This window comes from Aethalodelphis obliquidens, unplaced genomic scaffold (genome assembly GCF_003676395.1).
Source record: "Aethalodelphis obliquidens isolate GAN/ISIS:26980383/991018 unplaced genomic scaffold, ASM367639v1 scaffold41, whole genome shotgun sequence".
In the NCBI taxonomy this organism is placed as follows: domain Eukaryota; kingdom Metazoa; phylum Chordata; class Mammalia; order Artiodactyla; family Delphinidae; genus Aethalodelphis; species Aethalodelphis obliquidens.
In genome coordinates, this window is record NW_020837985.1 from 3,047,840 (window position 1) to 3,070,922 (window position 23,083).

General features: G+C 48.8%; 1 protein-coding gene across 7 annotated transcripts in view; it reads right to left on the reverse strand.

The window, feature by feature from the left end:
• Positions 1 to 22,278, reverse strand: part of MTSS1 (MTSS I-BAR domain containing 1) — a 165,219-nt gene extending 142,941 nt beyond the window's left edge. For 3 of the 7 annotated variants that reach the window (XM_027132398.1, XM_027132397.1, XM_027132399.1), the window contains exons 1-2: positions 21,609 to 22,138; positions 856 to 917 (exon numbers count right to left, since the gene is read on the reverse strand). In XM_027132398.1, coding sequence (XP_026988199.1) covers positions 856 to 917; positions 21,609 to 21,680 — 134 coding nt within the window. In that variant the 5' untranslated portion in view covers positions 21,681 to 22,138. Of the gene's footprint in view, positions 1 to 855; positions 918 to 21,608 lie in introns of all 7 variants that reach the window. The other 4 variants (XM_027132396.1, XM_027132393.1, XM_027132395.1 and 1 more) reach the window with 3 other exon arrangements.
• Positions 22,279 to 23,083: the final 805 nt, after the last annotated feature.

The window sequence follows — 23,083 nt, forward strand, 5'->3', positions numbered from 1 at the left end:
AACAAGAAGATGTTGCCATATTTTCTGTTTCATATGAAATGATATATTAACAAGCACAAGATGAGGCAATAATAATAGCCCCTTAGAGCACATCAGCATTAGATCCTGGTTTTTAAGCAGTTTTATTGAGACATAATTTGTATACCATAAAATTCACCATTTTTAGGTGTATAAGTCATCAATTTTTCAGTAAATTTAGGGTTATGCAAACACCACCACAATCCCATTTCAGAACATTTCCATCACCACAAAAAGGTCACTCATGCCCATTTGCAGTCATCCTTCTTTTCCACTCCTAGCCCCAGGAAACTACAAATCTACATCTGTCTCAACAGATTTGCATTATCTAGACATTTCATGTAAATAGAATGATACAAACTAAGTTTTAAACTCTATAAGGGTAGGCAGTAATCAGAATGGACTATGGAGCCAGACTGCCTCAGATCAATTCCCTGCTCTGTCATTTATCAATACTAGCTGTGTGACTTTGGATAAGTTATTCAGCTTATCTGTGCCTCAGTTATCTCATCAGCAAAATGGGGTAACAAGACTATTTATCTCTTGGGGTTGTGAGATTTAACTGTTACCATGTACCTGGCCCATTCTGACCTTACATATAATACTTCATCTGACTCTCAAAATTCCAGTGGAAGGAGGCAGAGCGGATATGAGTTTAATTTTACATACAGGAATCAGAGGTCAGGACGCATGGCTAGTAAGTGGCAACGCCACTACATGCTTCTCTATCTGCAACACTTCCAAAACTAACGCTAATTTGCCTCTTGGGTCCATCCTTAGACATCCTATTGTCTAAGGATGCTGCCATTTTCCTAGGGATGACATGCTTCTACTTACCGAAGCTGGGACTGTAGCTTTCCGGCTTTGTTTATGAAATCTTCCCAAACTGGATAGCTCCCCTATAACAAAACAAAGCCATACGTCAGTAAGTCATGCTGTGATAGACATCTGATGAAGACATTGACAGCACACTCAATTCCAATTATACAGAAAACAGTATATGCTCTCTTCCTTTGCAGTCTACGACATGTTGCCCAGATTACTGTACATACAAGTGTATTGGCCCAGAAATGGGTTATGAATGTGCTCCGTCCCTGTGATCCTGTAAACACTACAGATACCAAGTGGAACAAGTTTGGCAGAATCTAAGCCATATATCGATGCATCACTTTTTGAGTCAACAGATGGGTGGGTCCAAATTCAAGATATGTAGACCATTTAAGGCTCTACCCTGAACCACCTGATCATGGCTCTGGCTCTTCTCACCCTTATCCCAGAAGGCAGGGAGGGGGGAACCAGAGTGACTGAGGCTCCTCTCCAGGAGAGGAGACTACTGGGAAGCATTATTAGACTAGTAGAATCTCGAGGTTGGGAAGTTACCTGAATACAGCTGCTTCAGCTGATGGCTTGAGCCCAGCACCTACATACAGCATGATTACAGGTGGTTCCCCAGCACATTGCAGCTGACAGGGAACTCATCACCCTCCACGGCAGCCTACCTACATCAGCCACCCTGTCCTTCAGGTCCACGCAGCCCTAGTTCTAACCTTCTAGGGATCCACAGAGTTAAGATCAATCCTGCTTCCACACACACATCTTTTCAAAGAACGGAGGATAGCAGCACATTCATCCACAGCTTTCCTTCTTTCAGCTCCCAGACGGAATTCTGTGTCTACACGGGCCCCTGCCTCACATCCCCATAGCATCTTGGGGACACTCCATCACATGTCTCTACTTTTCTTCTAAGTATGGTGCTCAGACACGAACTCAAAACTGCAGGTGCAATTCTGATGGGGGCAAACTAGGGCGGGGGGCGGTTACAGCTGCAGGCTAGAATGTGAATGTTACGAACCTTGACAAGGTAAAAACGTATGACACCTCTTGATTTTGTCATTAGGAGAGGGGATGGGAAAACTATAATGAAGTTAATCATCTCATCTTTTATTACAGAAGCCCCATCAAAATAGTCTAAAACTGAAACTGACCTAAAACAATGATTTCACCTTCCTAATGGTTTTAATAATCTTTTTCTCTTATGCTTAGGAGCACAGTTTCTCTACCTTGCCACTACTGACATTTTGAGCCAGATAATTCTTTCTTTCTTTCTTTTGCTGGGGCGGGGGGCGGGGGGGCGGGGGAGGGGTTCCTGAACATTGCAGGGTGCTTAGCAGGATCCCTGACCTCTCTTCACCAGATGTCAGGAACATTCACAGATGCCACTGGATGTGACAAAATGTCTCCAGACACTGCCAGATGGCTCCTACAGGGCAAAGTCACCCCCAGTTAAGAACCACTGCCTCAGAAGAATGTCTGAGAAACTGATTTCTTCTAGTGAAGAAACAGTTATCTGAAGTTCTGCAATTTCTTCAGTATTACTTCACTTCAGTTTCAATTCTTCCGTTCAGTGAAAGTAAAATTAAATATATTTTTATTTTGAAAATATCTTGCATAGAACATGTTAATAAAAGTGCCCATGTATACATTTCTCGAGCTATCAAGTCTGTCTGAAAATGTGCACAGAGACATCTGGAAAACCGTCTACCAAATATTATAATGGAATATTTCTGGGAGCTAAGATTTGGACCAATGTGTTGTTTTCTTGTTTGTACTTCCCTCCATGGCCATAGTTTTGTTTTGTTTTTTTAAATAAGGGTCATGTATCGTTTTTATAAAAACAATGAAGTCATTACATTAAAAAAATTTAAGATCAAATTAGCATTTCTGGCAACAACAGCACCGTGAATTTACAATACACCCAAACCCTAAAGTCTGTTTCGTGCATGCTGCTAGATCACAACCATCAGTTCTGCATTTGGGCATTTGGGACCCGCTTGGCCCAACTGCAGGTGCTGGATTCATTCCTTCAAGCGGCAGTGTGCTCCCAACAGGACACTGAGCTGCACCAGGCCAGGGATGCTGTCTGGCTGGCTACTGGCAGAAGTCCTTTGGCAGCTACTGACGCCAACATCCATGCACAGGTCCTGTCATCATCTGCTAAACCACTTTGCCTCCATCCCATCTTTGTGCCCCAGGGGGTCTCTTCAACCCAAAAGCATAACTTTATTTGTGTTGAATGAAACCTTGTGAGGGCTCAGGCTACCTTTCCAGGCCCATCAAGACACTGTGGGGAATCCCAAGTATAGCACCTAATTAATATACTTACCATTTTCTTATCAAGTCCTGGCTTGAACATGCCTTCTACATCTACATCCAAGTAATTAAGGGTAAAGGCTGAGATCAGAGTCCTCTGGCTGGTCACTAGAGATCTCTGTCCAGATGGAAATCAGTTAAGCATCCTTAAGAGCACAAGAGTGCAACTAACCAATCACAGCCTCAGCCAGGCATCCCTTCTCTTTCTGGTCCACAAGACAGTATGAGAAGCTTTAGGAAAGGCCTGAGGATGTTCAGAGATACGGACCATCAACTTCTAGCCAAAGGAACCATCATCGCTCATCTGCACATAGGACACGAGAGCCAGGTCCTCCTCTCCCCAGCTGCAGCCACTCCCATCCACGGAATCCCTGGAGTAGGTCACTGAGATGATCCATAATATTTCTTAAGAAAAAGGTGAGGGGCTTCCCTGGTGGTTCAGTGGTTAAGAATCCGCCTGCCAATGGAGGGAACAGGGGTTCGAGCCCTGGTCCAGGAAGATCCCACACGCCGCAGAGCAACTAAGCCCGTGCGCTGCAACTACTGAGCCTGCGCTCTAGAGCCCGCGAGCCACAACTGCTGAAGCCTGCGTGCCCAGAGCCCGTGCTCCACAACGAGAAGCCACCACAACGAGAAGCCTGCACACCGCAACAAAGAGTAGCCCCCCGCTCACCGCAACTAGAGAAAGCCTGCATGCAGCAACGAAGACCCACTGCAGCCAAAAATAAATAAATCAATTAAATTAAAAAAGAAAAAGGTGAGGCACATTCATTGAAAACACGCCAGAATGGCCAAAGGCCTGCACAGGGAGCCCCAAATCCTGAGTTCTAGCCACAGCCCTGGCAGTAAATTATGGGGGGTAAGTCACTTGACCTCTCAGGCCAGTTTCTTATAATGATCAACAAAAAAAATGCATAATTCCATCACTGCTATTGAACACTGACATCACGGAACACTGGAAGAATGTTGGGAAGGAATAAGGAACACAAACTCCAGGGGCCCATCTCCTGGCTAGAATCCTAGCTCTCCCGTCTGCCATGGGACATCGGGCAGGTCGTCCGACCTCTGCCTGGGTAAGTCACCACTGCCCAGGGCTGGTGTGAGGAAGAAATGAAGTCAGACATCTAAAGTGCTCAGAGCAGTGCCAGGCACTCAGTAAGTGTCCAATGACCTTTGACAGGATTGATCCAAGCGTCTGCAGGCTCCCAGGAATCTCCTTCGGGATGCTGGGAGAGATGTTTAAAACTCTCAAGGTCAGATGGTCCACCCAGGCTGGGATCCCTCATTCTTAGTCCTAAGTACAGTTCGGACTGTGCATCTCACTATGAGTTCACCATAGTTAAAGCAGACACAGAGCATGGCAGTGGGACACACAGTGTCAGTCAATGTCTCTGCCGTTCCCAAGTACATGGCAGGTGGAGTACTTAAACCCCAGATGAATGTGCCTGAAAACAGCTGCTCAAACCACTTTAAAAACTACTTATCTGCCCCCACTGGGAGCCTCATTCCAGTCTTTACCAAATTAGCAACAAAAGGAGGGTCCCCGCTCCAGTTAGGGGGTACAGCACCCAGCTCTCTGCCTACGAACACCCACTCAGCCACAAGAAGGCTGCCAACCGCAGCTCTCTCCCCACTTGATGATATTTGACAGTCTCTCAAAGAGTGTCAGGCCCACCTGTTTTAGGCAATATATAATTTAATGGATTCTTTAAAAGAAAAAAAAAAAGAACTTCTAAGAACAGAAGACAAAAACCTCCTTGTTGAGAATTTTTTTTTAAGTGTATAAATGTTATTAAAATTTAAAGGCAAGGTGATGTTGGGTTGTTTCAGATTTTTTTTTTTAAAGTTTCTTTCAAGGAAAAACAAAAAGTTTCTACCCACCTGAAAGTTTTACTACAAAAATTCAAACGCTTGGAGGAAGTGAGGAAGGAGGGAGAAGGCACCCGTAGGAAGATAAAATGGTAATTGAGAGAAAAAGCGCTGGGTTGTTCTAGACGACAAGGCTGGGCAAAGGGGAGCAGACTCAAATTTCAGAAGAAATTTGCCAGTCGAGACACTGTGTACACTGAGAATCCTTTCAGAAAGCAAGTCCAACGTGGTCCTTAATTTTCTAATCTGCACCGCCCACCAAGAAGTCCCAGAAAGCTGTCTCCTGAGGCTATGTGTCTGGCGGGCTCTATTCACCATGCATCCCCAGAGCTATGAGAAAGCCTCAACACAGACCCCACTGCGGAGTTCACCAGAGAACATGGAAGGGTTTCACAGCTTTCCAGACATACCAAAGTCAACGAAAATAAGACGCCCACTGAGCGCCTGGGCTCTGCCAAGTCCAAAGTCACAGGTGAAGGGAAACAGGCTCTCCTCCCTCTGGAACCCCCTGAATTTCTTTGGAGAGGCGGGCAGGGAGGTTGTGAAGCCCTGACAGTTTGTTGAGAACAGAACTCAGATCACACAGGGTTCTGGGAGAATGGAAGAGTTCCCCGTCAAAGCTGGTGTGTTTACAAGCACGTGGAGGGGCTTCCCTGGTGGCGCAGTGGTTGGGAGTCCGCCTGCCGATGCAGGGGACGCGGGTTCGTGCCCCAGTCCGGGAAGATCCCACATGCCGCGGAGCGGCTGGGCCCGTGAGCCATGGCCGCTAAGCCTGCGCGTCCGGAGCCTGTGCTCCGCAACGGGAGAGGCCACAACAGTGAGAGGCCCATGTACCGCAAAAAACAACAACAACAACAACAAAAAAACCCAGCAAGCACGTGGAGGGCTCTCTGCATCTAGCTGCCTGACCGTCTCCACTTCCCTACAGGGAGAGAGATGGGGCTTCCCTGAAGACGGGCTCTAACTCTGCAGCCACCAGTCGGGGCGCCCACCACACAGCCCCTCCGAAGGCTGTTCTCTCTTCTAACCTCCAGGGGGATTCAGCGATCTGGAAAACTCCTACTCGGCCGTCACCACCCAGCTCAAATGTCACCTTCTGCAGAGTATCCTGGGACCCATCTGCTTCCCTCATATCACGCAGTTGGCCGTCTCTGAGCCTGAGTCTCCCCCGCTGAACTGTGGGCTCGAGGACAGAAAAATGGAGGGAGGAAGGAAAAGCATTTCCGATAAGAGGAACAAAGACAGGGAAGCAGAAACAGCACAAGTGGGCTCCTCCGAGGGACACCGGAGTGGCACATTTATGCTGGGAGAAGCAGGAGATGGAAGGATGGACAAGGGGACCATGGGCGGCCATCCAGGCCAAGATCCAGCGTTGAACTACAAACGGGGCCTTCATCCAGATGGCGAGTGACATAAATCCCAAACCAGCATGGTGACAAGAGAAGCTGGCTACCGCATCACATACCTGACGGCAGCCTGGTCCCTTGGGGAGTGGGGAGGAGAATGAAGTTATTCTCTTACTTCTGACGGAAAGAGACCATCTGATCTCCGTCGACTCCCCAAGAGTTTGGTTGCCACCTAAGCAAACATGCAAGTGGGCTGCCCTGCCTACCCTCAAGGTTGAGCTCCAAGAACACCCCCGAGTTCCTGTCCTCTCCTCTGCTTTCCCCACAGCCAGACGGCTGGGCAGGCCACTTGCCTAACCCGAGTGCAGGGCTCAGCCAGGGGTCATGCTGACTGGGGGCTCTGTTTTGCTTTGCTTTGTTTTGTATTAAACAGAGGCCTGGGATGGCATCCCACACACGGCGCAGCAGAATAAACTGCGCGTAACTCATCAGCCCGGCTGGTTAACGATGCCCCATAAATAATGCAGCAACTGCCTCTCCCAGCCCCGCCGCTGTGACGGCAGAACCTCGGGGGACAGCTGAGGGAATCAGACACCAGTGCTGCCACTTGGGGAACAGAGAGGAGCCGGGAGCCTTGGTGAGAGAAGGGACCGTCTGAGAGGAGCCAGAGACTAGAGGGGACTCTCACGAGGAGGCAGAATTCGGCTCAGCTGAGAATGAAACAGGGACCAGCGGGGACAGGCTATAGGGAGTCGGGTTCCAGCTCAAAACTTCCAGACAGAGGCTGGCTCACCAGTGGTCATGGCTGATGAGAATCCAAGTCTTGGATATACGACTGGACAGGTCCTCTCCTAAGCCCTTCTTTCCACCTTGACAAGCATCACTGTCACCACCATCATCATTAAGCATCACCACGTTCTAAACGGTTGCTAGATGCCCGATACATAGATCAGCATTTCTCCAATGTTAACTTTCATATCCATCACCTGGGGATCTTGCAAAAATGCAGGTTCTGATTCCCTTGGTCTGAGGTGGGGCCTGGATGTTGCATGTTTAATCTGAGTAAGGCCGAGGCTGCTGGTCCATAGACCACACACGGAGGAGCACAGCTTGATACACACACGTATTACCTGTTCACAAAAACCCAGTGAGGCGGGTGCTCCTAATTATCTCACAGCTGAAGAAACCAAGGACCAGGAAGGTTGCATCCTAGTGGTCTGGGCTGAAACTTGATCCTAAATCTGCCTGACTTTGTGGCCCAAGCGCTGCCCTGATTCTGCTAAGTGCAAGCAGCAAGATGCACAGACCCAGCCTCCCGGCCCAGCCCCAGGGCTGCAGAAAGCCACTCAGCAGGCAGGCTGGGTCCTGCTTTATACTGGGTTCAGTAGGAGCCCAGACAAAGTAAAGTGGAGACCAAGGGCTCCGAACACATAACCCCTGATTACAACCGCAAAGGCCCTGGACAAGCTGTAACGTCGATCTAGGAATGGTCAAGATTCTCAACCATGTGAAAAAAGGAAACACAAAACAAAGAAAAGCTCTTGGTGCAAAAAACGTCTGATAGAAATGCACAGGAAATGTTCAGTCACCACCATTAGCAGTGCGATTATGGATAATTCTGTGAAGTCTTCAGGTTTCCTGTGGATACTAGAACTGATCTGCTTCTCCCAGGAGGTTGGAGAGCCTGTCTGGAGCATCTCTATAGGCTGCTGCCACCACCCCTGCCACCGGGTCTCTCCCCAGGGTGGGTGTGAGGAACGCAGTCCGTAACATCCCTCTCCTTCTTCTTCTAGGGACACCCCTTAGTGACCCCAGGCTTTAGGGAAACGAAAAGCAAAGCTTCAAGAGGAAGTTTCTGACCAAAGCAGGAGTGCCTCTGGACTCCATGCTTCTTGAAGCACAAGGCAGGAATGTGCAGCTTCCAGAAGTGGGTGCCTGTCACAGCTTTGTCCCCAAAGCCATCCTTCCCCACCCCATCCTACAAGATGAAGGGCTCCCAACATCCTCTGATGAAAGGCGCTGCGTAAGCCCATCCATCATCAAAACCATGCCTGGGCTTTTATTTTCTGATTGGGGCTTGCCTAATCCACTAATTATCGCTGTCCATCAAGTGGATGGCAGCCACTCGGATAATCAGTGGTTGCCTCCTTGCACGCCCACCCTCACCCACCTACTCAAGCTCACCAGCAATAAATATGCCTGTGAAAAGGACCTTACAGCTCTGTGCACACTTCGTGGGCACTGCCACCTTCCACTAAACAGATTTCCCCTTCCACTGAACTCCACAAGCCCCAATTCCCAGCCAGACTATTAGGAATGACACCTGGGTGGGTACCACGAAAAAGGGCCGGGTTTGTTACTTCTATAGTCATTGCCCTTTTTTAGTGTCTTTCCACTGAATGTCCTTCTCTTTGCCTGGATAGAGGGCCCTGATGGGCAGTCTAATCCAGTGTCTAAAAGGATCAGTGTGGTCTAGTGGGTTGAGTCAGGCTGCCCAACTTCAGATCTCCCCACTGGAGACCTAAGTGACTCAGTTATCCACTGCCGCTCTGTCTTCATCTGTAAATGATAGCCCCGGTAGTTCCCACCTCAAAGGATGTTAACGAGAGTAAGTGAAAGAATACGAGGGCATAGAAGGATGACTAGCACTTAGAAACTTAGAACTCCAGAAATGCCAGCAATTGCTATTTTAATGAGTCAACATACAAGGCCAGCCACCCTGACTGGGACATTTAATGAGCACCTACTATGCACAGGCACCCGGGGCGGGGGGGGGGGGGGGGTTGTTAAAACAGGCCAGAGGGTTGAGGAATGCTGCTGTGTAAGCCACCAATCCCAAAGCCTTCGGAGGGCGCCACACTCCAGATATAAAGCGCTGGAAGGTGGGGTTGGTGCAAATTTCTGGATGGGGGTGATTCCTCACCGAGGTCTTAAAAGGACAAAAGGGAATTTTCTGGGCCAAGAGGAAGGAAAGAAAGGACAGGAGGAAGCATTCCCTGCAGAAGAAAGAGAATTAGCAAAGGATAGGAAGTATAGAAGACTATGCTACCTTCAGACATGAGAGTCATTCTGCTCACCTGGAACACATCCAGGGAAGGTGGGATCTGGGAGGCGGGGACGGGGTGGGAAGAGCAGGGAGATCCTTCCTACTCACTTCCTGAGCTGCAGAGGAGGCTCTTGGTGGCTCAGGGGGGCCCAAGAGCCACCCCCACTTCTACTTACTCATGGTACACTCCCAGCACGACCTCCCAGAGACTCACCACCGGGGAATGTCTGCTAAACCTGCAAATGCCTGAGCCCCGCCCCAGATCTGCACATCAGAATCTCTGGGGGTGGGACCCAGGGGTCTGCATTTAACACATTCCCCAGGGGACACTCATGCTCTGATGGCTAAAATCACATACAGATTTGAGAATTATCGCTCTAGATAAGATGCCACATCCCTCCGAAGTCTTGGATGCTGTGGTCTCAGCAATTTCTCAGTCCTGTGTTCAGACCTTGCTCCTTCAGAAGTAATCCCTGGTGATAAGCACTTGCACATGGGAATGTGAACTCATACACATTTTCTGAAAGGCATCTGGCAATGGGTTTCAAGAGCCATGAAAGTATGTACCTTTGACCCAGGATAAATCCTTCTGGGGAAACCACCAGTGTAAATCAACGTGTAGCTACAAGGATATATTCACTGGAGTGCTGCTTATAATTAGTGAAAAACGGGACACAGCCTAATCACAAATCAGTATGTAACTGGCTCCCACCTCAGGGCCTTTGCACATGCTCTTCGCTTGCCTGGAACATTCATTATTTCTCTAATATCCACATACTTCATAAGCTGTTGCTCAAATGTCACCTTCTCTGTGAAGCCTTCCCTATTTAAAAACTGCCACACTGGGCCTGCTTTATTTTTTCCCATTGCACATATCCTTCTAAAATATAAAACAATTGACTTATTCAGTTTCTCTGTCCCAGACCCCCACCCCCTCTCCACTAGAATGTAAGTTCCAAGAGGGCAGAGATCTGTGTCCATTTTATTTACTGCTGTGTCCCCAGCACTTAACACAGAACCTGGCACACGGCAGGTCCTCAAATGTGTGTCAACTAAATGAATTAACTACAAACAAACAAAACAATGGACCACCACACGGCCATTAAAACTGACCTGGCTTCTAATTACACGCACAGAAAGCGCAAGTAAAAAGCTAAGCGTTAAAAGAAACTTCTGGCAGGGCACAGGCCGCAAGAGTCTTCATCTAAAACGTGTGTCCATAACCCACTTTGTAATCAAGTGGTTATGGGTGACTTTTATTTTTTACTCGCCTGAGGTTTTAGTTTTCCTTTCATTAACTTTCTATTACTTACATAATCTTGGAGAAGTAATCCCTCATGAAATGCTCTCAAAACATTTGCTAATGCTTTATGCTAAATGTAGAGGAAAGCTCTCTCCTTGGTTATTTAATTAGGGTGTCCCTAATTAAGGCCAGCACAACATCAAAGAGGCCAGGTTCCAGGGGATCCTTGCTTCAGGTCTACTCCCGGTTGCAAGATGATCCCCCCCGCCCCCGACCCCAGCAGCAGCTCAGAGCCTCCCAGTGCCCGGACGCCAAGGGCCTGGCCATCAGCTCGCTACTCCTGGCCCTGCTCCCCGCTACTTGCTTCCTATTGGGGTGCTTCATCCAATTATCCAGGCCCCAGATCACATCCTGCTGGAGAGCTGGCTTTGAAGGTTCAGTAAACAATCACTTCAAAACAAAGAGGGACCATTAAACCAAACTCAAAGACTTCCTTAATGGCCTCCTCCTCAGCTGCCGGAGCTGCCGCCCGGGCTGGGGCAAGCCGGGCCTCAGAAGCGAAACTGAGGTCTCCCTGTGAACTAATCTCGAAGCCTTTCCAGCCTCCTACTGCACACAGCCCCCTTTCCTGAGGTGCAATCGTGTGGGTTGCAGAGCCATTACTGGGGCAACCCTGACAGAGGGGGTTTCTCCAGCAAAACAAACACGTGTCATGTGGTTGTCACCTCGGACAAACTGTGTCAGACCCTTGGGAACCACACCCCACCTGCCCCCCACATACTTTCCTCTGCTGACGAATCAGCGGCCCCCGGCTGAGTCCACCGCCCAACAACTTCATGTCGTTGGCGGGTCCAACTCCTCTTGAAATAAAGGGAGGCCTCCTGGGCCTCCTGAAGCAGCTCAGAGGACAGCCTAGATTTTTGTTGCTTTTTCTGGTTCATCCTGAGTCCTAAAGCTATAGGTAGAATAATCTTCAAGGTAATTGATAACATACACCCATTATGGACTCTGAAAAGGAAACCCTAAAATGCTGTGAGAGACAGCTCAGCACTGTGGATTAAGGGTACAGACTCCGGAGCCAGACTACCTGGGCTCAACTCCCAGTTGTACCTCTTGATAGTTGTAAGATGGGGGCAAATGGCTTAACCGTTCTGCACTTCAGTTTCCCCATCTGCAAAATGGGAATTATAGCAGTAATTCCCTCACTGTTAGATGGACTAGTATTGAATAACTACGTCATTGGGCTGTTGGGAGGATTAAGAGTCTTTGTAAAGCACTAGAATAGTGCCTGGTTGTACCATAAAAATGCTTGTTAAGTAAGTAAAATAAAACTCAGGTCTCAGCTTGGGGGTCACTTGTATCAAAAGCCTCCCCCTGATTCTGTCTTCCTACTCCAAATGAGAATCAGAGGCCTTCCCCAGGCCCCCCTCAAACTCTTGTGCTGACATCTATCATGGCACAGATCACACAGATTTCTAGTTACTTGTCTCTTCCTCCTCTAGACTAAACAATTTTCGGGCAAGGTCATAGGTGTATCTCTACCCCCCAGCAGTGCCTGGCACAGAGCAGTCGTCATATTCGTTGAGTATGTATACTGTGTTCTCTCAAATTATTTACATGCTGAAAGCTGAAAAGCATTTCACTCTTGTCTACTGCATTATCAAAGCGAAGATATAGATTTCTTATATTTTCTGAAACATCTGAGTGTCGCTGTTAGCAGGGTACTCTGCTGGAAATTACTAGGTTGGCTCCGATAGATACATAAGAGAGTTTTATTCAGCATTCATTTTGTGCTAAGCCCTTTACATATATTTTCTCTTTTAATCCTCCACAACTTTAATAGAAGAGTATTACTCTACCCATTTTACAGGTAAGAAAACTAAGTGTCAAGGAACAAGAGTAACTTGCCCAGAGTAATAGAGCTAGGAAGTGGCAGAGCCAGGCTTCAAAGCCCAAGGGCAACCACTTAAGGTAGAATGTAGTAAGTAGTAGGTAGAATCAACATGAACTTGGAAAAATGCCCAAGGGCATCTGACCTGGTAGGCAGATGAGGGTCCAGAAATGAGGTAACTTTCTGCTGACGCCCTGAAGGATGAGAAAGATTTCGATAATGCCGAAAACGGCACAGAAGCTCTTCCAAGCGGGACAAACAGCAAGAAAGAGGAGCACAGGATATGTTCAAAGAAGCCAGGGAATCCAGGCGGGGAGACACTGGGCACAGAGCAGGTCACTCTGCTGGGCCAAGTCCCAGGTGGCCCCCAAGGTCTGGCTAAGACAGGTGGGCCATATTCAGCAAGTAGGCAGGTAGGAAGAACCCAAATATGGCCAAGTCTTGGGAAGGGACAGAAGCCAGTACGAAGCTGCTGCTAAAAGGCAGACTAGAGGCAAATGAGGTACTTCTCTGGTAGTCACTCTGGAAAAAGAAGGGGCGACTCAAACAAGGTGAACAGAAAAAGATGGCCCTTATGAAGCAACTCAGTCTCCCCTTACACTGGTGTAAACATCTCTACAAGGTTTTTTTCTTTTACGCATTAAATTAAAGGCCCTGAGGACTTCCGCCAGGTACACAGCCCTTCCCTGCCTTTATATACAGACAGAGGGTTGGCAAACAGAGAAATGCCAATAGGCCCTGCTGAGCCAGATGAGGTTATAATAAACTCAGGAGTGATTTACTCAGCAAGAAAAAAAAAAACAACTCAACTTCTCCATTTCCTGCAACTTCACTGCAAGCTCTAAATACAGCTCAGTAAAGGGTGGGGTCATGTTTGCCCTAAGAAGTGGTGGAGATAATTACTGATTTCAAAACTTTAGAATACTTCATTCCCAAATCTGCAAGACAGAAAACCAGCAGCTAACATCTGAGTGCATGTATGTCAGGCACTGTGTGAAACCCTTTACAAGTACGATCTCATTTCAGAATCCCCCCCAACAACCCGATAAGATGGGTACTTCATGAGACCCATTTTACAGAAAAGGAAAATAAGGCTCAGAGAGATGAAGAAATTTGCCCACAGGATTTAAAACCAGACCTCTCTGACTCCAAGGTCAGCAATAGCTCCAGAATTTCTACAGGAGGGGTTTAGGGGCAGTGATGTGGCCAGGAGGAAACAGAATGAGGGCAGGAAGCCGTGTTGCCAAGCAAGCACACTGTTTTTACTTAGGTGGTATGTTATAGATCTGCACTGTCCGATATGCAGCCACTAGTCACATATGACTGTTTAAACTTAAACAAATTACAAGTAAATAAAATTTAAAAATCAGTTCCTCGGTTGCACTAGCCACACGTCAAGTGCTCAAAAGTCACATGTGGCTAGTGGCTAATGTATCTGACAATTTCCATGACTGTAGAAGATCATGCTGGACAGGACTATTACAGATCAACTAAAAACAGCCAAGGATTCTAAAGATGCTTTTTCTGTTGTTATTTTCCAATGTGTTCACTTTAACGTTGTTTCACTATAAATTTATTCTTATTTTTAGTAACTGTAGTAAATACACATAAAATTTACCATCCTGAAGCCCAGTAGCGTTAAGCATATGCTCATTGCTGTGTGACCATGTAAAGATGCTTTTACTCAGACTTAGGCAAGATTGAGAAAACACGTTGAGGGTGCTTAAACTGTGTATAGCTGGGGGTGCTTTCAAAACTCCTAATGTCCAGGATGTACTCCAGAAGCACTGAATCAGACCCTCTGAGGAATTAGGGTCCAGGCATCAGTGTCTTATGGCTCCCAGGGTATCCAATGCGCTCATCCCTGTGACCATGCCCATTCTACCAAAATGGGCACACCTGCCCAGAACTGCCTCTTCCTCCTCCAGCAAGACGCCCTCCTCCGGGACCCTGGAGACCCCTGTCTGTGGGAGGTGGCAGGGAAGGGAGGCCCAGGCAAAACCTTCCGTCCACCAAACCCGTCATCCACCTCCAGGATTCGGGAGGCGGCGGGTGCTGACCAAGCTAATACTTTCACTACTGTCCAAATTCTTTGAGGGGAAGCAAATAAAAAGACACACAGCTCAAAAGGCACCCCACTGATTTTTTTTTCCACCCACTTAAACTAGACAGGAAAAGAAAAACCACTTAGAAACTATGACCAAGGTCATATATGCCAAGAAATCAGCACAGAAAGGAGGTTTTTTGGCAATTCCATCAACTTCCCCAAACACAATCTTGCAATGGCTCGATTGACTCAACCCAACTCGAGGGTGACCGGGAAATAATTAAATACGGAAAGCCCTTTTACAAGAGTGTTCCAGGGCTGGACATAATATGAGTTCAAGGCAAGGAGTTCTCTTTAAGGAGTAACTGAACTCCGGATGAATTTATTTAATTCATATAATTAGGGGGACCGATGGGCATAGTCACCCAACCTTAGGGACCAATGGGCTCCCCAGACACATAAAGGCAGACCTCTGGCCAGTCACGGAGAAGACTGCAGGTGCTTTGTATGGGGACAAGGACAGAAGCCAAGGATGGAGGTGACTTTCCTCTCTGCGCACCCAGGGGAAGGAGAGGAGAGGGGAAAGGCTGGTTGTCTGTCAGAGAAGATTGGTAAGTGGGAGAAGGAAGGAAGCCACAATATGTCGATACATCACAAATTAAACCATTTCCACAAAAGTGACAGCCAGATGGGAGCTGTGCACCACCCCCACCCCCAGAGTTCTCCCAGCATCTCAGCTCAGGCTCACACCTCCAGGCTGCAGGCACAGAAATGTGACCTTGATTCCTTCCTTGGGCCTCCTGCAAGACTCAGGCAAGTGAAATGCTGTGGAAATAAATCCACAGCCCCCTCTCTACCTTAGGCATGCTCTAAAGAGCTCCAGCTTTAAGGTCAAATAAACCAAGGTCTGAATGCCAGCCCACCTCACCACGGCATTAAACAAATTACCGACTCCAAGCCTCAGTGTTCTCATCTGTAAAGTGGGGGTGATGGTGAGGATGACAGGAAATCCTGGCACCCAGTAGATTCTCACCGAGTCCCTTGCTGCCCCCTGTTCACTACATGCAATGATTACAGAGCACCTACCACGGACCAGGTGGCACCAAGAGCATCTTAAATTGGGAAGCAGCAGACGACACAGCCCCATGCCAAGGTCTTCCCTAGGCTAAGAGGTGGGAAACATTAATAATGGGTGGGCTGCTCTGGAATCTACGCCGGGTGGATTTTGGTTTTGCTTTTGGAGGGGGGCTGTATATATATACGTGTATGTGTGTGTGTGTGTGTGTGTCTGTGTGTGTGCGTGTCTGTGTGTGTGTTGCGTGCGCACACATGTGCGCGCGCACGACACACACTCAGATGCAACCTTCTGGATTCTCCAGCTCATTCGAGGGAGAACCTTGGCAGTCAAATACAATGGGCTTCCTCAATGCTCATCCAATAAATTTATTCCATTTGTCTCTCTGGTTTGCTACTTAATAAGGCCGAATCGGCAGTGCAATCTGCAATCTGAGTTAAACGGCTTCAGGCATCAGTCAGTTCCCTTTCAGGAGTCCCAAATGCGTACTGTCTGCTGTCCTAGGCAGCTGAATCTGTCCTTTGGCTTTTTTTTGGTTCAGGGAGAGGTTATTTCTTTGTTTTTGCAAAGGTGTGGGTTTTGCAAAGGTGTGGGTTTTAGGGGAAAGTGTCCTGAAGGCAGTTCCAAGAAGTAATGGCAAACTCAAAATGATCTCATTTTTCCATACCCGATATAAACATCTAAATGGTCTTGCTACAGAAGGATCTGGCCAGCTCTCGACCGTCCCTAGGAAGATGGAAAAAGCCTAGATGAAAATTATAGATAAAGCACCTAATGGATCAATAGTTTGAACCTTTTCACCCTCCAAGCATTTTAACAACCTCAAGTGAGCTGGCCAAAGGGACAGGCATTGTTTTAACTTTTTCCTTTTCCCTCCCGCAAGAGGCAAAGAGTTCCGAGGCCAAGAGGTCAGCAGCAGAGTGTGGGTGGGACATACTTGTACTAAAAACTTGTTCACTGTTTCTCTGAAATTCAAATTTAACTGGGAATTCTGTATCTTGACTTGCTGATATCAAGCTCGGTGCTTGCAATGTCACTGATGCTCAATCAATACTGTAGGATTATGAGTTCATGCTATTCTCGTAAAGAACTAAGTGATAGCTGAACCGGGCAAAATTCAAACTCAGCCTACCTTCCATGCAAACCGTGACTAAGAATGACCTTCTCTCTCCATCTGGGGCATTACCAACCAGGATCTCAGAACGTAAACGTTCACAGCATCAAACAACGATTTGGTTAAATATGACGTACAAGGGATTTTCCCCACAGAGACACTCAAGCCAAGACCAAAAAAAATGACTTCTTCCCAAACCTCGACGACAAGATTTGCACCTAAAAGCCCCCAAAGATTGATCTACAGAGAATAGGCCCTAAATCTCTCAACAGGCACCATTCTGGGCAGTTCCCTGCCGCTGGTTTTATGACATCTTCACTTCTCCTTCTTCTCCCACAGGCCTAAACTGAGGAAGCTGTAAAAGCCTGGACAAACACGGCCATTTGCTAAGAGAAAAGGCAACATGGGGCCCATCTGTACTTTACAAGGGCTTTGCTTGTCTACCTTTGTGTGTCACCGTTTACAGAGCAGCCCGCCTCCCTCAGAGCACCTGGCCACTGGCGGAGGCCTTGGCTGGGTTTTTGCTATCTTCCTAGAGAAAACACTTTTTTTTTTTTTTTTGAAAAGTCAAAAGGAAGGCCTGCAGGGGCTGACGGATGTCCCTCCCCAGGCTGGACTACCAGCCCTTCCTTCATGACCGCCATATTGAACTGAACTGGACAAGCAACTCTCCAAGGGCAGCCCTTGTGGATCTCTGGTTCCTCACAGCCCAGCAAGAGGCCTTCCACACAGCAGGCCTTCAATAAACACCGAGGAAGTGAACCTCTTGTCTGACAGACACCCCAGAGCCAAAGCAAAACAGCGGAGGTGAAAAACAACCCTGAAATCATTATCCAGGGCTGGATCCACTGCCCACATTCTTGATCTTGTGATAAGTAAGGAAAATATCATGACATGTCTTTGAACCACGAAAGATTTCCATGGAATTCAAGAAGTCCCTTAAGCAGGTCTAATTTTAGGTAGAACTTAGGAGAGAGGATACTGGTGGCAAACAGAGGTGGGGGGCAGTGGAGGAAAACTGAACAAGGCCCCTATTCTGCTCGGCACAGGTGCTGGTAACAGGACACCCCTGCCTCAAGTGAGACGTGGGGTGGAGAATTCAAGGTGTGCTTGGGTATTTTTTTCACCCCCAGTCACATTATACAACCCCGAACACACTCTCCAACCCAGTACAAAGTTCTCCCTGCATCAGGCCCAATGCAGCTCCTGACGTGCTGATTCTTGAGCAACAAGGCTGAGGAAAATATTTGATTTTAGCGTCCAACTATTTTTTTTAAACTAAGTTAGTTATTAAAAGAAGACAGACATCTACAGGCTGAGCTGCCCTCAAGTTTGGCCAGGGTCTCCTGGTCTTAAAAGCTCTCCAAACATCACTGAATTCTACATGCTGGTTCAATTACTTAACTAAAAAAATTTAAAAATACAAGTATCAAATCAGCATGTCGTACACCCGAAACTAATGTTATATATTCATTACAGCTCAAGTTTTAAAAAAGAAAAAGTAATGGCACAAATCTGCTGTTTGAAGCATTAGCCTGTCTTTCCCGGGACTTGGAGAGAAATTCCAAAAAGATTCCAGGATCTCCTTAACGCAGTCAACAGTGTTTAAACATCAGAAGTCAGTCATCTGGCCTTCCACAGTCACTTCCAAGCTACTGTCCCCTAAACAAACTGGCGATGGGCCCTTGCCTCCAGCCACATGAATCCCTAGTCTCCCCTTCCCTTTGGGACCAGCTCACTCCAGACAACCTGATTTATGCGGATGGCGGAAGGGCAGCCAGTAAGCGATTTTGCACACCACCATTCATTAGTGACCACCAGAGTAGGATGGAAGAAAGGAAAAAAACCACAGGGTTTTCCCTCATCAAGGAATCAATAAGTTATTTAACAGCTGCTGCAGGATCCCAATGGAAGAAAAGTGAGGGTTTCTTCACTGCACCCGACCCCCTGAAAAGGATAAAACACACACCCTGACAGCCCAGGACTTAGCCAGATGAAAGATCGTTAGAAGAATGCACAAAGAATCCTCTCCAGCTTTTCCATGTCTTGAGGTTCTTTGGTTTGGGAAGATGGATGGTGCTAGGCCTGGAAATTACTCCATTTTTTGTTGTTTTCTTTTTTTTTTTTTTTTCTCCAAAGAGGAAATTGACTCCCTTCCTGTGCTGCTTTACATTTTGGAGAATCAAATGCTACTTTAAAAAAAAAAAAGTTTTCCTTACCCTCCCCCCCCCCACTCCAACAACACTTCTGAGCAAATAACCTGAAAATGTTCTCAAGAGGGCATTCCAAATGGGTTTCCAACATTTACATGTGTCCTTCGTAGCAAACAGAAAGGGAACCAAAGGCGTCATAAACCTATCATGGGAGTTCAAGGAAGTGAAAAGGAGGATAAGCAGGTCCTTAGAAAGACAGCCCATTTCAGATATTAAAAATTGACTTTTGTTGCTGGTAACTCCATGCATAAGCATACTATACACTGCTTATCCTAAATGCCCAAATTTTAAAATTCCCTTTTAAAATGTCACTGCCATCTACTCCATGAAGAAGCCTTTTAAAAAGAAAACTCCACGAAAACACTGTCTTAGGCATAAACAATCTTGGAAATTAGACACCGCCCCTCTCTTTTTCCTTCTTATCTCTCTATTCCCCAAAAGTCTGAAATTCTGCAGACCCCAAGGCATGTTTTCATCTTCCACTCCACTTCGCTTTTAAAATCTCTGACTGCCAAAACAAAATAAACCTTTAAAATAAATGTCTTCCCAACAGGATGTTGAACAAACCCAACTCAATTCAAAGGGAAAGAACTCATGAACCACAAACTATAGATCCAGCACTAAAAGGACATTAAATAAGTATTTTTAACTGGAATCCTGGGGAGGGAGAAGCATGCCACCTTAGCCCCCAGGCAGAAAGCGCTGCAGGACAGTCCCGGGATGGCAGGTAGAAAGCATTAGGGCCTACCTTCAAGTGAGTTACTTTCTGAAGGGCTTTGGGTTCAAACCTGTAAATTGGAAGAACTGAACCTAGATTCTGGATTAAGGAACAAAGAGCGAGGAAAAAACTCCAGATGTGAACACTCTGGGACTGCAGTGGGTCGATGGGTTAGGTCACTGGGTTCTTGTTACTACAGAGGGACTGGAAACATCCATTTCTCCCCTCCAAAAAAACACAAGCAGCTCTCCCAACCCATCTCGGATTCTTCCCCTGGTGATCAGAATACACGTGTGCCTCAAACCAAATCCTGTTTGATTGTAAGGCCTATAGAATTTCAGTTACCAAGAAAGACCCCGGAGTCTACAGAGGGAACACCGAGCTTTGTCTCAAAAGAGCACTTCAATTATTCAATGTGGATTGGGGGCAAAGGAATGAAAGGGCTGCCTTTGAACAGGGAATAATCCATCTAATTCCAAGGGGCTGGATTAGAGGCATTCCTGGGCAAGCAGGGTCCCGCTGAAGATAAGGCTACACGGATGTCAATTTCTGACAAAAGGCACAGGCTCTGGATAAGGATTTCAAAATGGACAAGACCAGGACGGAGGCACCTGGGAAAAAGTTCACCCCGGGTGAGGTGGCAGTTGGTTCTAAGAGGGGGAAACAGGCCATGACAGCTGAGTATTCCTTCCCAAAGTCCATCTCCGAGGCCGAACCCTCTCCAAACCTTACACTTCAACAGACAAAAGCTCCCGCAGGCGCCGAGGCAGCGGCTGAAGAGGGGCTGTCCACACCCACTCGCTGCACAGCTTTCCAAACCTGCCCACTCGTTTTGGAAGCCGAGCTTTCAATTAAACACCACCTCCCCGGATCTGTTGAGGCAAACTGGGGCTGGGCTACAGCCAAAGAGAAGCTCCCTAAATACACATGAAAAAAAATCCCCCCACCGCCCCCAATTCCCACCTCCAGCCAGCTCGCTCGTATACATTTCCTTTGGATTAGTAACACAGGGCCCTGGTCTATCTCTGTGCACAGAAAATCCACATCCAAGGATCAGGTTATCCCCAGTCCCACCCTTCGCAGGAAAATGCCAGGGTGTTGTTCCCCGCCCCCATCACACACACGCGCGCCCGCGCGCGGTCGGACACACACACTGAGTCTCCACCATCCTTCCAAGAGAAAACCTGGAGTCTGTTTGTGCTGGGTGGCTAGGTGATACAGTTGTTTAAGGTGCCCCAGTCTGGACCTCAGGCTGGGAGCCTCAGCCAGGGGAAGTGGGGTCCTCGCAAAACTGCTCTGGGAACTTCTTCTCCGCGCCCCGGGGGAGGGCCGAGGGGAGGCACGCACTCCTTCGCCAGCTTTGGAAGAGCCTAATTAATACCTAATTTGCTCAGATCTCCCCCAGGTGGACCTGAAAGCCAACAAGGGAGAGGGAGGTCCCTCCCAGTCTCTCGAGTCGGGGGGCTCCTTCGCACGGCTGGGAAGAGCCCCCGCCCTGTACCCCAGGGAATCAGGTGTCCGCCCAGGCATCCAGCCTCCGCGGGTCGCGGACACTCCGTCCAGCGACAGACAATGGAAAACTTGGAGCCGGGGCCCTGGGCCCCCAGGGAAACGAGACGGTGCCGTCCCCTGGGACAATGAGCGGGGAGAGGTCAAGAGGCATCATATACCCCCAGAAAAGCCGCCCGCCCGGTGACCCAGCAGAGCCCGGAGCGGCGCCCCGGTGAGCAGGTGAGACCCGGGCCGGAGCGCTGCCGCAGGTGGCCGGAGGCCACGGCGCAGGCAAGGGCCGGGCGGCTGGCCCAGGGCGGAGGCGAAACCCCGTGGCGAGGTCAGTGCGCGGCGGCCGCCGCCGCAGCCGCGCCCCCAGCGTCCTACCTTCATGTCGCTGATGATGGTCTGGAAGAGGCCTCCGAGCGCGCTGCATTCCTTCTCAATCACAGCCTCCATTTTCCCGGCGTCGTCAGGGACAGGACACACACTCGGGGCTGCCTGGACTATGAGCGGGGCCGAGGATCTCTCACCCCGGGAGGAATTTCAGCCTCAGAGCGACCCACCGCCGACTCGCAGCCTCTTCTCCACAGAGGACGAATGCCCGAGAATCGAATATTCTCTGCCCAAAATAAGAATAATAATTTAAAAAGCCAAACCGTTCTGTAGGGCGCCTACATGCAGCGCTCAGCTCCTGGCCTTAAAAATGCCCAGAGAAGACTGACAATCAGGCCACCACTGGTGCCGACGACAGAAACGGCAAAGCCCATCTTGAAGCAGCGAAAACCACCCGCTGACCCAGGGCCAGCGCCATTTAAAAATGCAAGATTTTCTAATTTAATAAATGTTTTTGAAATTAAACAAACAAAAAAACGCCCAACAGCAGAGCGGGTCTGCTCGCGGAGCCCGGATCTGTTGCTCACAGCCGCGGCCGCCGCCTCCTTTTCAGTCCTGCGCGACCGGCCCCGGCGCTCGCTCCTGCTCGGCTCCCGGGGACGTTCGCGGGGGCGCACGCGCGCTCGCGGCCGTGCGTCCACCGCGGAGGCACGGGGAGGGCGCGCGCCCGGGGCCGTGAGGCCGCCGCACGCGGGCGGGGCAGGGAGCGCGTGCCCGTGCCCGCGAGGCGCGTGGGGCGCCGGCTGCAGAGAGGAGCAGGCAGGCGCGCGGGCGGTGCGGGGAGGATCCAACCCCCGCGCGAGCCTCCTCCGCGAGCACCACCCCCATCCCTTGGCCGCGGGTCGCTGAGCCGAGAGGGCGTGTCAGCACGCGGCTAGGCGAGCGACCACCCCACAATGGCTGCGAGCGCCCAGCGCGGAGGGTGCAGCCGCCGACCCCCGGGACTTGCACGGTGGCACGCTTAGCGCAGTACCTCGCAACTAGGGAGCAGTCGGTAGGGCGGGAAAACTACCGCTGCTGCCGCTGCTGCCGCTACTACTGCAGGCTTCTGAGAAGAGGCCGCTTCTCTGATATCAGGACTGCAGCGCCGAGTCACGATTGCAAACAGCCAAATACGTAATTAAGGAGAGTTCGGCGACGTATCCCGCAGCGGGATCCGAGTTCAATAAAGTTGCAGGATGCTGGGAAAGTCGATTGATTTTGCCCTTGCGAAATAAGTGGCATTAGAGCTTCCGTGTACTGTTCGTCAGTTTATGGAGATGGCTGACTGCCCGTGACTTGGACGGTTGTTTTTCAGGCGCGCTGAGGGCATCGGGTGGTGGTGTCACTACAGAGAGCCCTGTTGGGAGGTTTAACCTGAAAATAGCACAAATGGGCCCAGGTTGATTTTGAGGCTGGTGGTTTATTTTCCCAGCTCCACCGCCTAACTGCACAGCCGGGTCTCATTTAGATCAACATCAAATAGG